General features: G+C 40.0%; 1 protein-coding gene across 1 annotated transcript; it reads right to left on the bottom strand.

Annotated features, from left to right (window-relative positions):
* Positions 1–51: 51 nt before the first annotated feature.
* SSR3 (signal sequence receptor subunit 3) lies at positions 52–15,489 on the bottom strand. Its single transcript, XM_081065821.1, has 5 exons — positions 15,275–15,489; positions 13,957–14,083; positions 9,326–9,424; positions 5,006–5,137; positions 52–3,949 (listed from the first exon to the last, which is right to left on the bottom strand). Exons 1-5 carry the CDS (start codon positions 15,405–15,407, stop codon positions 3,883–3,885), a joined length of 558 nt encoding a protein of 185 aa, XP_080921947.1. The 5' UTR covers positions 15,408–15,489; the 3' UTR covers positions 52–3,882.
* Between the last annotated feature and the right edge of the window lie 49 nt (positions 15,490–15,538).

The raw sequence follows: 15,538 nt of genomic DNA, 5'->3' as shown, positions 1-15,538 counted from the left end.
GTAAAAAATGTATATATATCTATCTAACAGAAACAGCAGTGATCAAGATTTAAACGGCAATCCAAACTTTTATTAATGGCGTAAATGCTTAGCTCCTAAAGATACCATCTCTCATTGGGTTTTAGAAATCCTCTGCACTAAGGTTACAACTCCTCAAACTCATTTAAAAGAGCCCACAAATTACAACCAAATACAAACAGTATTGCTTAGCCGTAGAAACAGCTCGTTTTTAATAAACAAATCATCTGCCATGGTAAATATACTAGATAAGAAATTCACAGTTATATCCTTAAAAAAAATGTCCATGCACTCATTTTATTTTCTGGAAAGAATTTTTTGGGAGAAAACATACCATTCCTGAGACTAACCCGGGTAGCAGCCATCCACATACTGAAATCTTGACCAAGAGACATTAGAACGAGAAACTCTGTGCCTAGCTTTCCACTTTAAGAACTGTCCCTTCATCTCCATTAACACTGTGCCAAGGGTCACCAGATAAGCTAGCAGAGCTTCAAGAGACCTTAGCTGTCTTTAAGACCATTCCTCCTTGGCCAGTGAGGCAATCAGGCCTGGAGAGAAAAAGAACTTCCCAAACTCACACTGCTAGTACATGGCAGAACCAGGCGTACAACCCAAGTATTTCGTATTTTATTCAGTGCTCTTGTAAGTACAACTTTCCTTTTTAGCTTTAAAGTTTTACGTAAAAGTCAACTGGGTGTGTGAATTTTTAAGTTAAAAAAAGCTTGGGTATGAATCCACATTCAGAATCAGCTAAGAGGGAAAAGGTCAAAGAGATGCAATCAAAATTCATGAAGGCCAATGAGAAGTCAGTCTCTAAATGCCTGCATGAAAATCTAAACCAACCACTTAAAACCCCCTCCTAATCTTCAATTAATTCCCCAGGTGGGAGATAAGCCCTTCAGCCCAAACACACGTACCTGTAGACTGGGTCTCTATACATGTACATGACTATGTATAGGCTTCCTTTGTGTCTCCAGAAACAGCAGTAACGGGCACACATACTGGAAACACACAAACAGGGAGGGCAGGCACAGCAGGCACATACTGGCAGAGACCTAACATTATTCTGCTCTGTAATATAACTGCACTATGCCAGTCAACGCCATACAAATATTTGATCAGTAACTACAAAAACACGTTTACATGTGTGGGAAATTAAAATGATGGATAATGTAAAGTAACATAATAAAGATATACTTATTCACATGATTCTTATAAAGAAGCCTGGGGAAAATATAAATTTTAAAAAGCAAAGTTTAATGATACTTAATAAGGCCTTTCACAAGAATTTTAGGTATGAATCCAACCTCATTTCAGTTAATTTCAAAACTTACTTCAAATTATTCTTTCCAAGGTAGAATAATATATCAAACAGAACAACCAGTAAATTTTTACTGGCTAAGAATAATTTCAATCCAAGATTTTTATTAAGTTGTAAAAAAATTAAAAATAGGGAAATGTAAAATGTTCCAGTACTTTATGCCCCTACTTATCACTAGGGGTGTCAAAAATGGAATTTAATCACTTTGAATCCCCATTACAGCAGAACCCTTTATTTTACTGCTGTTGGACAAGGGGGTCTTTTGAGATAAAAATTCTACAGCAAGTTTTTACTAACTAAACCATAAATCATAATTCTATGTACCACAGAGTCATTTCAGACGATGGGAGAGGAATGGAGAAAAGGTTCTGTAATTCCCAAGAGTAAAGTACTGGTAAAGTATCCTGAATGAAAACTGTGGAACTGTGAGTACATGTCATAAACTTATGCACACAAATTTATCTAACAGTATAAGAAGTTAGAAACCATTATAAAGATTAAAAACAAAAGAGTGCTGGAGAAAAAACCCAGAACCAAAATCAAATTTTGCTTACTTGCTTTTCTTCAAATTATTCAGTTTGTTAAGCACAGGCCTCTATTTCACCACCCCATTTCAGCTACATTGTGTAATATAGTAAGAATGGTGGCAATTTCCCCCAGCTACACAGGCACTGCCATCTAGTGGCAATTTTTAACCCGCACTTTAAAAAGATACTTGGCCCAGCTACAAGTAACAAATAGATGTTGACAGTCAAATAGTCATTTTGTGAAGCAAATGTATTTGGTACATAAACCCCATGCCACTACTCAAACTATTATTTATCAACGGCGAGGGGAGGGAGAGAAGGGGGAGGAAGGTTAAAACAAAAATAAACCTCTCATGTGTTACACTAGCTGCTGTGCAGTGAATCTCTTCTGACTTCCCATTTACCCCATATTATCCAGTGATGGCACATGGATAACGCACCAAATAAAAGTAAAGAATTTCAAACTTCTAGAAACAATGATGAAATATTAGGCTGGTGCAAAAGTAATTGCAATTTAACAGGTTAAAACTAATTGCCAAAACCGCAATGACTTTTGCACCAACCTACTGTACTCCTCACCTGAAGACAATGAAGACCACTGTGCCAATATCTTCTTTCCCAGTTCTTGGACGTGGCCTACCAAAGTCTCCAACAGGCAAGTAAGAAATGAACTCCTCACGAACACCTTTCTATAGTTATAAGTAAAACAGCAAGTACTATTTGCAATATTCACCTTAAGAAGTGAAAACAAGATTCAAGTTAAGATTGGGAATTAGAAATAATGGTATTTCCTTTGAGCTACTGCCAATAAGAAATTACTAGATGTGGTAAAAGCTCATAGGAATATGAAACGACTACCATCTGGGATTCCATAACCTTTTAAATGATATTGGTTCAAGAAGAGCTTCCCAAATTTTTTCAAAAAATGCATGGCACACAAAGAAAATGATAGTATCTGTATACTCACACTGGTTAAAAAATGCAAAAGACTGCTCTCGGCCCCAAGAGCTGAAGAAATCAATATTTTATTCACGATCAATGGGAACCTATGGACTAAAAGGGTCAAATTTATAAAAGTCCTAATGGAAAAATGCCGATAAGCACTAAAATCACCGTAATTCCTTGGTGTGTTCTTAGAATTCTAGAACTAAGATCATGAAAATTACTTTGGTCATTTACACATCAATACTCAGGAAAGAGGTTCTCTCTCTTACTGAACATTCCTCCAGTGGTCTGAGACCATACTCAAAGAAAACAATGATTCCAGTCTCTATAAACAAGGCAAACCAATATGGGAGGGTCAAACTGACCTCCCTGGCCACCCAAGGCCAACACTGTCCAGCTGAACAGTGTGTGCTTTAACCCCACAGGACACCTCGCATATGCCTGGGCACTATTTTTAGGTTATTACCTTGGCTACTTTTCTTCTTCTTTTTTTTTTTGTTTTCAAAGTACTTTTCCACAAGTTTGTCTTCCCCAAGTTGGAGAAGCCATGTTTTTAACTTTGAGTTATGAGTATATCAAATCACAAATTCAGGAAACTATAAACATGAAGTTCAATCCGCCTAGCCCACACTCCCCTCCCGCCAGGGATTCATTCTGATATTTAAGGTTCAAAAAAAGTTGTAATATTGTGCTTGGAACACACAGAACCAGTTATTAACTTCTTGCTATTATTATAAATAATAACAGTCAGCCCAGGTTACTGTGACCTCTGACAAATCAAGGAAACAAGTTATTTTCTCCTCTTGTGATTATAGCATTATACATTGCAAGACACTTTTTGCCTTTTAATAAATGTCCTGGTACTCTGAGTTTCCCTTTCAATTTATTTAATTTCAACAGTCTTTTCAAAAAAGAGCCAATAAACAAATACTGAGTTGCATGTTGTTGGGTTTTTCAAACCCTCAAACTCCAAACACCTTCCGTGTCTTCCACTCTGACCAGCCTGCTACTTCTCCATGTACCACAGGCCACCCACAGACACAAAGTTAGGGGCGACGTTGACATGGTCTACTTGGAGCCCGTGGACAGGAGGGCGATGAGTCCCGAAGAAACACTGATGGACAGAATGTAGTTCCTGTAAGAATTTGATGTTAAGGAAAAATCAGGAACCCAAAATTAGTTTTTCAACAAAAAACAAAGAGCCCATCTCTTTAGAATGTTCTATTTCCCTCCTGACACTCTGTATAATGGCAATTATATGTAGTCCATTGTCTGCAAACACAATTTACAAGCCAGAAGAAGGCTATAAAAAATTAAGAACATGCACAGGATATGTGTTCCAATTTAAAATATGTATTCCAATTCTGTCTGGGTTTCAGACAGAAACCCAGAACTCAGGATCACAAAGAAAACATCTGAATGAATGCTCTTTAACCTTCAGGAAAAGAGCTGATCAAAGAATATGGGAAGGAAGAAGAGACTTGTTTTCCTTTTTCCCCTCAAGAACACAGGAAAAATAAGTCTCCCCTGCCCATCAGTGTTTGGGATACAGCTGACCAAAACACTGGGCTACAGCGGACCAAAAGGAGGTTGTGAAAGTTCGCAGCTACTCAGCCTCAGGACTGGACTGTTTGGGGAAAACCACTCCAGTGTTTCCAGAAGATGCAAGCTGAAGGGTTTCTAATATGTTATTACATCAAAATCTCCAACTGTTAAAAAGTTGGCTGCACATCCCTGGATAACACCCTGAATAAATTACCTTAACAAGAAAATACTGATACTTGCCCAAAAGCTCAATGTAAGAGAGCAGCTTGAAATGCTGTTAGGTACTATGAAATGTGCCTATTTAACTACACTGGCCATCCACCCAACCCCAAAGCCCCAAACACTAACAGACACATGGCTTATGCCAGGGGCTATCAAAGAAGACAAGCTTGCTTTTGCTCCTTGCATCTTTTTTGGAATAGGCAGGTATACATAATTATATACGTGAGACGGCTTTGCAACACTTGTTATGTATCATGAAGTCATAATTTACAAACTTTAAAGAACTTTAAATCAAACCCAAAACCCTTATTGTAAATGTCCAGAAACTCGCCTAAGGTCACAGTGCTATTTAACAGACTGGGCCCTGTACAAAACCGAAACAAACCACTGTTTCTAGACTTCTAGGAAAGCATAAGCAGGATACACTGTGGGGTTGAAGTTCTTCAGGATGAAGAAGGACGCGACGATGACCAAGACGAGGAACAGGGTGTTGTTATAGAAGATGGAAAATGTTGTAGCTTCATAATCAGCAACTTCATTCTTCTTCCACAAGATTCTGTAGACAAGTCAAACAAGTCAATCAAGTTTATAAATATGCATTAAAATTTTTAAATACCACATGGTTCTACTTCATTGTAAGGTAAGTTTTTCCTTCGGTGTTCTAGGCAGAATGTGTTTTTAATATGAAATTTCGTCAGCATGGTCCCCTTTTTTCTCCTGAAAAGGTATTTCCGTCCATTGATGCTGAAGAAAACAGTGGCTGGGTATGTTATCTTCTTTTCATCCGAAGCCGTGACTGCCTGGGGAAAAGTAAGTAACTGCAGTTCGCTTTGTTTCATTAGCAGCCAAAGCAGACATCTCTCTCTAGTTCCTCACCTACAACAAACTCGATGATCAGCAGCTAAGACAGCTTCCTGGGCTGTTGTCTGGCCTGAGGCTCTCTCCAGCCTACAGATTTCACCCTAAAATATTAAACCTTAAGACAATCCCAAGGACAAAACCTAGTTGTGGTCTCACAAAAGAAGACCTGTCTGTGACTATCTTTAGCCCTCTTTACTTAAGTCAAACAAAGAATATCATTAGGAGGATTGATCATTAGGAGGATTTTTTTAATTTTGTAAAATCCATTTACTTTTTATTTAACCCATTATGCTACTTGATTAATTTACTGGTAGTACTTTATCAACCTTTCCTTTGACCTCTTCACATGGGCAACAGGAAGAAGTTCCAGGGTACCTGTGAATACTTTATTCCTCTTGGGTAATTAACTCTGTAAAGCAGTTTTTAAAAGAGTAAGTTGTGATCCATTGGTGGAAAGTGAAATAAGTTAAGTGGATCCTATGCTCAGGGAAAATAACAATGGGGTGAGACCAGCATTTTTTAAAAATACAAATTTTTTAAGCATAGAAACGTATCGAGTACTTGATTACCCTACTCACAGTAGGGTAATTACTGTTTTGCGAAACATTTGCATGTGTGTATGTATAAGTATATTTGGTAAAAAGGTAAAATATGTATTCTTTTACTGTGGGTCATTACCAAAAAGGCTGAAAGCCACTGCCACTGATGCTTCGTCCCCCCAAAAAGATACACGACTCTGGGGCCAGATGATACCCTTTACCAATCCTATGGACAGCACTATGGCTAATGTCATTGGAAACTGCCACATTTTATTCACCAAATGTTCAAATCCAAAGTCAACCATAGTGGCTGTAAAGGAGCTAAATAAAGTGTATTAGCACCTCATCTCCATCATAACAAATCTGTGGCTTTTAACATATAGGCCATATTTTTTTATTCTGTGGATACCATTAATTTACTAAATCTTCAATTTACTGTGTTTCCCCCAAAATAAGAAAATAAGTCTTATAGTAAAGTAAGACCAGGTCTCATATGAATTTTTGCTCCAAAAGATGTATTAGAGCTGATGGGCCGGCTAGCTCTTATTTTCAGGGAAATGCGGTGCTAGGAGTTTAGGAGAAGTACAGTACAATATTACATTCAATGCAGCCATCCACTATAAAATAGCTTCTGATTTCAGAGAAGTTTAAAAGTAAGTTCTAAAAATATGTATGACTTGAAATTGGAAGAAATACACTATACCATTCTAACATTGATCAAAGAAAATACCAACTCAGAAAATGCATAGTTCCAACACAGTCTAATGCTAGAAAACACTCAGAACAACTGCCTGTTTTGAAGACTCTGGCACAGGACCCATGGAGACAGGTTCCTTAAACAGGCTACTAGCCTGCCTTTACTATGAATAATTACATCATCCCACCTCCCACACGGCACTTCTTCCTAACTCCCTGTCATGCCCTTTCTTCAATTCTTTGAAGAAAGACTCAGCTCAATCATTTAGGTCACGCCAGCTCCCAAGACGACCGTGTGTACACAATCAGGACTAACGGCTTTCATAACTTTTTCTAGTCCACTCATATCCTGGTTCATGAAAAACTTTAAGACCCACAAATGGCCTCATCAGCAATGGTTCTGCCAAAGCTTCACTGACAGAAAGTCTAGTTTGGAAGAGCACTTCCGAAAGAGTCATTTTTCCAAGGAGCACTTCCTACAACAAAGGAAAAGTTGAGACCAAACTCAACAACTGTTACAATCAGATAATGCTAACTGATAGACCATTGGTAAGTCAAAGGGAAATACCACTCACACTCTGGGACAAGACAAGCGTCAACGAATCTCTGATTTTCCTCTGCTCATTCCCATCCTTGAATGGGTGGCAAAGCAGTTTCACAGTGGCATGGAAGACATATTCAGAGTGAGTGCAGATGGAGCTTTGATAGATATGCATGTAGGCAACGATGTGCTGATAAGCCTTCTCCTAAATCATACCTCTTGGAAGCAACTTATCCTTCGAGAAAAATATCGGCATGTAATGGGAGTATTAGTCCCAGTTCTAAGAGTCAAACATGAGTACAGACATGGGTACAATTGAATCCAGTGTGGCTTTGTGAGAGAAATACTAATAGCACAAATTTCTACTGATGACAAGAACAGAAATTTTATAATCTGACACTCTGCATTTTATGTATCAATAAAACCTCCACTTCATCCTACTTTGAAGTATGTGGTCCAGCCAATGACAAAGAGATTTCACTTCCCATTCCGATTCTGATTAGTAGTGACTACCTGAATACCGAGCAAGAAAGATGCTGAGATACATCCCAGGATCAAGAACAAGTAGCAGACCAAAGCAGGCAAGTCCGCAATGGGATGAGACCCACTTACCATCTCTAATATAATTAATCGCCTAAAACCTACAAGAGCTATAACAAGCATTCTGAAACTGGGTAATTATGATGTGCACTGCAGTTTAAGAACCACTATTCTAATAAGTGTTATAACTCAATGAAAAGATTTTTGTTTAAGTGTTCTAGATTAGCTAACCTCTATTCCTATGCAAAAATTCGCAATCAGAAAGCTATACAGCCAGACCTCATCGAAGCTGCTCCCAGAAGAAAGGTCTTCATTGTCATGTTTTTAACATTGTGCCTTCAGTTTTATAAAGGATCCATAGGAGACAACCATTTCAATAATGTCTTGGTGCCTTTGCAAAACTACTACTAAAGACATTGTTCATTAAGTTACTCAGTGTCCCTTAAATAAGGAACCACTTGATAAAGTCCTTCCAATAATCAGTGCCAGGAAAGTTTCTTTTCAGAAGGATCTGCATGCGCTTCTCATTGGACAACAAAAGCTGTATGACCTCAGATGCTTCCCCTGACACTTGGAAGCTCAGAGCTAAGTTTAGTGCTCAATTGCTATAACTTATTCTGAGGCCACCTTTTCTTATTTTTAAATGGTTTGTGATCTTTTAAAATTGTACTGCTTTGTTTTATATGCACTTTAATATTGCAAGTCCCCACAAAGTCTTTCTGGAGCAAAGTGGGATAAAAATTCCATTTTGCAAACCACGTTGTAGATACTGAAACTTAAGATCCATGAAAACAACCTCGACTCATGACTCTATTAAACCATCTGGCAACTCTCAAGCACAAGTTTACTCAATCACTCAGAGGCTTCTGCTACTCAGATGATAGACTATTTGCAAAGCCTTCCAAGAGCAGTTAACGGGAAAACTTGGGGGTATGGGGGTGGGGTGGGGGCTAGGGCTAACAAATGTGGCACAGGACTGGCAACAGGAAACAAACTTGAGTTTTCTTTTTCCCAGCCAAAGCAGATAACCCAGACTGGACGTCCACAGGGAAGCTCAGGAACAGAAGTACCACCACCTAAAAATGCTAACACACAACACAATGAAAACTTTTCAGACCCAGAGGGGTTAGATGATATGCTCAAGGTCACACAGCTATCAAGTGGCAGAACCGGCACCGGACAAAGCTCTACAGCAGAGCAGTTGAGTACAAGCTCTGAAGCCAGAATGACTACGTTCTTATAGTGGCTTTACCACACACGAATCTACAGGCCTGGGCAACTTACCAACGCTTTCTGTACCTCAGTTTCCTGAGGTGTAAAATGGAGATAACAACAGTACAGACCTCATAGGGCTCTTTAGAGAAATAAATGAACTGTGTACAGCACAAAGAAAAGTATCTGGTAGTAATAAAAACTCACAGTCAGTTGTTATTCCCATTATTGCATATTCTACAATACTAACATTTGCCTCAATTTCAATATTCATTCTCTAAGCAGAAATCAAAAACTTATTTTGTACAAAGTATCCTCTTTTATGATTACTCCAAACACTTTAAATGAGTCAAACCTTTCATCTTTTTCCTTGCGAGACATCTTTCTATTATCAGCTTCAGAAAGTTTCCGAGTCACTTCTTTGGAAACAGCATCTTCCCTCTTCTGTGCTACTCTGGAAGGAAAAGAAAAAAAAGTTTCCACATACTCCAGGAGTGAACACCACACTCTCTCAGAAACACTCTGTACTCATCTGTTGTATTGGCAACTGTATGATACTTTATATTTCAAAAAAAATAAACTGAACAGCAAGTTCCAAGTTTATTACACTGTACTAGCCAAGAGAGCAAGCTCAAGAAACTTCCAAGATGGGGTTTGTTAGTTATGAGTTTTGATATCTGCTTAAAAGGGAGAATTTTCCAAAGTTTAGATATGTAATAGGGAAATAAAAGTCAAATGCTATTAGCACAATTTAGCTATGAATTACTGTAAATCCATTTTGTCTCAGCCTATAATTTAACTATTCAACAAATAAATTTGACAAGACATTAACAAATGATATGATTTCAATTCCAGTAATAACAGGAAAGAAATACATAATATCATAACAGGAAAGAAAACCAGGCTTAAAAAACAAAGGGAAATTAACAGCTATATCTTGAAGTAATGTTTTTTTTTTTTTTGAAGTAATGTTTTTAATTGCACTCCAAAAGACGATTTTGATAAAAGGAAATAATACCATATGATCAGAGATTGACCACACCACTTTTAGTTCAATGAACCATTGGTATGAGGATTGCACCAAAAGATAATATGGAATCAGCCAGAGAAGGCTGGAAGTGATATCCAAGATATCAGATCAGAGTCTTCAGTGCCAAGTCAGATAAAGAAAAATAATTAAATGCATACTCATCAAAAAATCTATATGGTGAATTTTACCACATGGGGTTGCTAGTGAAAGAGAATAAAATTTAAACTGATGAAATACAGAAAGCCTCCTAAAGATTATGACATTTAAATGCAACATGATGTATTTCTCACAATAGAGAAAGTGATTAGCCGTAAACATAAAAAGTCAGAACTGATAAAAAGCAGCATATAACAATTACCTACATAGTCCCACTATGAAAACATTCAACACGATACTGAGATGTATTGAAGGCAACAGGATGTAGAACACAGAGATAGAAATCTATTCATTTTATGTTCAATTAATCAATCCCTCATGACTAGATATACCAAGGAAAACTGGAGAAATCAGGATGGATTCCTCAGAAGAAAGCCCACGATCACTTAAGGCAATAGTTTTCAAACTTTCTAACCAGCAGAGTTTCTGGGATACAAATCAAGCACAAATTTTGTCTAGTTTTACTTATGTCTCCATCTCTAGCTCTCACTCAAGAACCAAGTTAGAATCAACACTGTTAAAAAGAAAACCTTTGGTCAGCTTCAAGTAATGTATTTCTTCCACAAATTGATAACTAGAGGGAGGAAAATTAATAACTAAGAAAAATAAATAAAAGGAAATTAAGTTCTGAAACCTAAAGAAAATGCAGCTAAGGGAGCAGACCGCTGTCTTTCTAAGAGATACTTTAGGACACCATAATGTACTTTTTCTTCCAAAAATCCAACTTCACATGATTCATTTTGTAAAAGTTCTACTCCGAAGGGCAGACTCTTATTTCTGAACCTGTCTAGTAGTCCAGGTACTCAGTGTTTCTGAACATGGGACCATGGGACCACTTTTTTCTAAGCAAGGCCAATTAAAAAGAAATGGACAGGCTTTACAGCAGAAACCTTTCTTAGCTGAGCAGAAGGGGGATAATACACATACATACACCCCCCCATCAGGATGCTAGGACACAGGAATAAGCTATTTTCAAAAGAGTTGATTATCTCTAAGCATCCAGGACAAATAGTCAATCATCTGTCCACATGACAAATCTTTCTGAAGACTGAACCAGATAAATAGTTAATTTCTCTTCTCGGTCTAAAACTCTATATTCAATAACCACACAGTAAGATTATTACAACTCAAGAAGAAACCCTACCCTCCGTCTTAGGGCTCTTAGAAAATAAACCTCACTGGGCACTGAATGCTCTAAAACAACAGAGGCCACTCCAGTGACCCAGCCAAATGAGATAACCCACAAAAATCAACTGTTTTTCTCCTACTATTTTTTTTTATATCAGTGTGTCAGAAACTTTCCAAAATAAAAAACAAAAAACAAAAATAAGATCTAATTTCTTAAAATAAACACATCTTTGCAAATATTAACTCATGCCATCTTTAAAAAAGAATTCCTAAGGGCTCTCTCACCCCCTAAGCTCTCCAACACTGCACATAAACATTTACTATATGCCAGACACTATGCTTATCACATCACACATCTTACATTTAATCCTCACCATCTTATAAGGTACCATTAGTCACCCCATTTGACAGCTCAGGAACCTGAGTCTAGAAAGATAAAATATATGCCCGAGGTTATAGATTTAAGAGCCGCAGAACTGGGACTGGAATGCAGACTGTCCACTGTGAAGTCATCTTCCGTCTACTACCTAAGCACACCCAGCAGCTTCTCCCCTGCTCTCTGACTCTTAATGTTCTTGCAATTCTTACGAGTTTCGATGTCAGCGGCAATATTTAATATAAAACCAAAACTATGGCTAAAAAAAAATTCCACTTTGAGAATCTATTAAATCAGTAACTCATTGAAATTTTTCCTGAACTAAATATATCATTAACTATTGTAAGGGATATAAAGCAAAAGACAGGCCAGTTGCCCTCAAAAAGCCTAAAGCAGAAACGAGAATGTAAAATGAACATGATTTGATTCCAAATGGTGAATGAAACATGACATGCAGAACAAGTGAACAACGACAAAGTCCCAAAGGGACTGAGTTCCAAGGGGCTCACAAAGGATGAGTTGTGCTGAACGCCCACTTCTGAGAGCTTCACTCTCCATCGCTGGCCATGCCTCCCTCACAAGAAAGATAGCCCAGACCAGCAGAGGCTGAGATGGGCTGAAGCCTGGAATGGCAGTTGGTGAGGAGGGGCTGACAAGCAGAAAGATGACAAAGATGACCCACCCGGTCACCCTACTGGTCTAGCAGAACCGCAGCCTCGCACACACCACCTGAGCTCCCATGGGGCCAGAATAGCAGTGGAGAAGCTGCTGAGGCGCCTTTCAGCCACTGAGGCTATTCTGGTCTCCTTACAATAAAACCCCTTTAACGGAGATCACCTCAACGTGTTTCTATGCCCTGTCACCAGAAAGAGCCTAACACAGGGACAACAGATTTAGGAAGGATTTCTCTGGAAAAACTTCCTAGGTCTCGAAATGACAGACATGGAAGAATGGAAAGGAAGGGAGACAAGCCTAAATGAGGGCAGGTATAAGACAGCTTTCAAAGGATGACAAGAAGGCTGAGTAAGAAGAGCTAATGTCCAACCCTGAAAGATGAAGCCACACCGGTAGGAGGCAGATGATTTATATTCCAGGGGCTGGAAGAATTTGGCTTTAATACGCTTAGAAAAGAGAACAGCACGGTGAGTTTTAAGTAAGAGAGTGACATGATAAAAAGGATGGCAGATAACGATAAATACACGTTCTTCATCCCATAAAACAATAACTCCTGAATGATGTAAGAATTACAGAGAGTATAATGTGCTTTATATATGCAGTGCATGGCAGGGTGGGACCTAAGTTTTTATTTTTAAGAGACTAGATGGAGACTGCTACAACAATCCAAGCAAACACAGTGTCCAAACTAGAGTGGGAACTATGGGAATGGAAAGACAAAGCGTACACAAAGCATGCTGGTACTTTGAGTCTCAGCAATATTCCAACTGCCTTTAAGAAAGTACTTCCACAGAAACAGCACCATCAAGGCTCCAATAAGGAAGCAGAGAAAAATCCTGCTATCCTAAATCAGAGAGCAAAGTGTGCATGACAGCAATTTCGAAAGACACCATTTTCAATTAAACATTAATTTACACCTGCTTCCCACGGGGATCATGGCACTCTGACATAACAAATGTTACCATCTTTCCTTAAGTTTAGGCTGTTGCCTCCACATTTTAACCTTATGAAACCAGAATATATAATTGCTTATAATTAATGTATAAATTTAGTTGTGAGGCTTGGGTTTCTTCTCCAAAAGCTATCATTTCAATAATGATATATTTTATAATATGTGTGATCTTGAAATAGAGGAAACATGGTAATCTTTTACATTTTCATACTCATAAGAAAAAAATGTAATTAGCATTAAAAATGTCAGAGTTTAATAATAACCAAAAAAAAAAAAGACTACTTCTTTCATATCTAAAAATAGAACATGGACAACCCAGAACAAATCTTTCCAGAAAGATTTCCATTTGCTTCTGAATTGTTCATTTAATTGGTGAGTTTGTTTTTCTGATTAAACTCCATGATATAGGATAGAACTTAAGTGTTCTAATTCCACCTTCAAAACCTACTTGCATAGCAGTGTCAGAAGCACTGTCTCTGCTTCAGTTAGTTAATTCTTTATAGCATTAAGGTGGCTTTCCCCCAAACAGAAATATGTCATCTCAAATGCTTACTGAAACCAAACCACCACCATCTTTCTCTCACACACACACACACACACACACACACACACACACACTCTACTACTATATAAAAATATAACACACTTTCACTTGAGAAACATACTTACTTGTGCTTGAGAACAAATTTCACATTTTTGTAGGCAAAGGCTACCAAGTAAGTGCTGACTAGGGTCATCACACTGTACAGCACAGCAGACTGAATAAGGTCCATATGCCATATTCGCCAATATAACCCTGAATTAAGATAAGGGGGGAGGGGGTACAGAAAAGGAACAAAACGTTACCACCGCGTTACAAAGGCCTGCTGAGATAATTACAGCTAAGCCTGGTTAAAATACAGCCCAGGTTGGGGATTCCAACGTAGTAGATGAGGACCTTCAGAAGCGGGAGGTCAAGTAAAACACGGTCTCCAGCCTTCCCAGCTCAGAGCGCTTGAAAAACACAACCTTCCGATTAACTAGTCCATAGGCGATTTCCGCTTCTTCTAAAATGAGACCTGGCTCAACAGAACCACAAGTCAGACTTCCAATTTCATTCATCGGGGCGCTGTGTGCTGCCTGCAGGCCATGCCAGAGGGCCACGTGCAGCCCTGCACCCCAGTGTACATGCTGACGTGGCTGTTGCCTGAAATCCAGGCAGAGCTCAGGGCGGGTTCAGGGCCGTAAGGGCTTCGACCCGCGTTCTTTTCACAATGGGTTCTACGAGGCCGAAAGAGAAAACAAGTCTGGCTTTGACCGCCCCACATCGCGGCAACGAGCCGGGAAATGCCAATCAATTGGGGGGACCACGAGCTGTACAGACCACGTGGGCCGCGTCTGCCAAGTTCTGCCACCCAAGTGAGAACGGCCCTCATCGACTCATTCACGTTTAAAACGGTAAAGCGCTGGTCCTGGGCAGTGGTCTGACTTCTCATCGAATGGGGAAGGTGATGCTCGGCGCTGAGAAGCGGTCCACCTTCCAGTTCAGTGTGAGTGGTCAGGGGACCCTCTCCCTCTGGGAATTCATTATTTCCCGAAAGAGGTAATGCTCCAAGTTGAAGATCTCGCAGCGGCAAACTGCGGGTGTGTAGGAAAAAAGCAGCAAGCTATGCGCAGGGGTGTGCGCGCCAGACCGTAACCGGGGTGCTTCTTTAAACACACATCGGGGCTGTCATCCCAGCACTAGTGACTCACCATCTCCGGGGCCGGGACGCGGGATCACGCGTGCTTTTAAAAAGCGCCAAAGTGACTCTCCTGGGATGCCCCCACCGCCATCCCCAACGAGGGCACTGAGGCCCCTGGAGGCTACGCGCTTCCCTGAGCGAGAGAGCGAACCGAGGACCCAGCGCTCGCTCTCACGGGTCCGCCCGGCCCTGCCACGTCCCCGTCCTGCGTGACCTGCCCGCGCGCGCGCGGCCTCCCCCGCCCGCCTACTCCCAGCACTCACAGATGGGGATGGCGGACACGATGAAGGCGTTCCCGAAGAAGAGCGCTGAGGACTTGGCCGACAGGTTACGGCTGAAATCCTGAAGGAGCAGGTCCTCTTCGGACTGCTGCTTGGAACCGCCTTTGGGAGCCATGGTGGAGCAAAAGCCAGGCGCTTAGACGGCCCAGACGGCGCGACGACCCGCAGACGCGTTGGCCCCGCCCCCACGGCCGCCGTATCCGCCAACGACCCGTCAGCGCTGCGCGCGAAGGCGGCACTCACGCG

This window comes from Rhinolophus hipposideros (assembly GCF_964194185.1).
Source record: "Rhinolophus hipposideros genome assembly, chromosome: 2".
Taxonomy (NCBI): domain Eukaryota; kingdom Metazoa; phylum Chordata; class Mammalia; order Chiroptera; family Rhinolophidae; genus Rhinolophus; species Rhinolophus hipposideros.
The sequence above is the reverse complement of the archived record's forward strand: the minus strand, read 5'-3'. Positions and strand labels throughout refer to the sequence as shown.

Coding starts and splice junctions, on each gene's coding strand:
- SSR3 (XM_081065821.1), bottom strand. CDS start 15,407: ATGGCTCCCAAAGGCGGTTCCAAGCAGCAGTCCGAAGAGGACCTGCTC. Junction 9,425..13,956: donor AAATTTGTTCTCAAGCACAA/GTAAGTATGTTT, acceptor TTTTCCTTCCAG/AGTAGCACAGAAGAGGGAAG. Junction 5,138..9,325: donor CGCAAGGAAAAAGATGAAAG/GTTTGACTCATT, acceptor ACTTGTCTACAG/AATCTTGTGGAAGAAGAATG.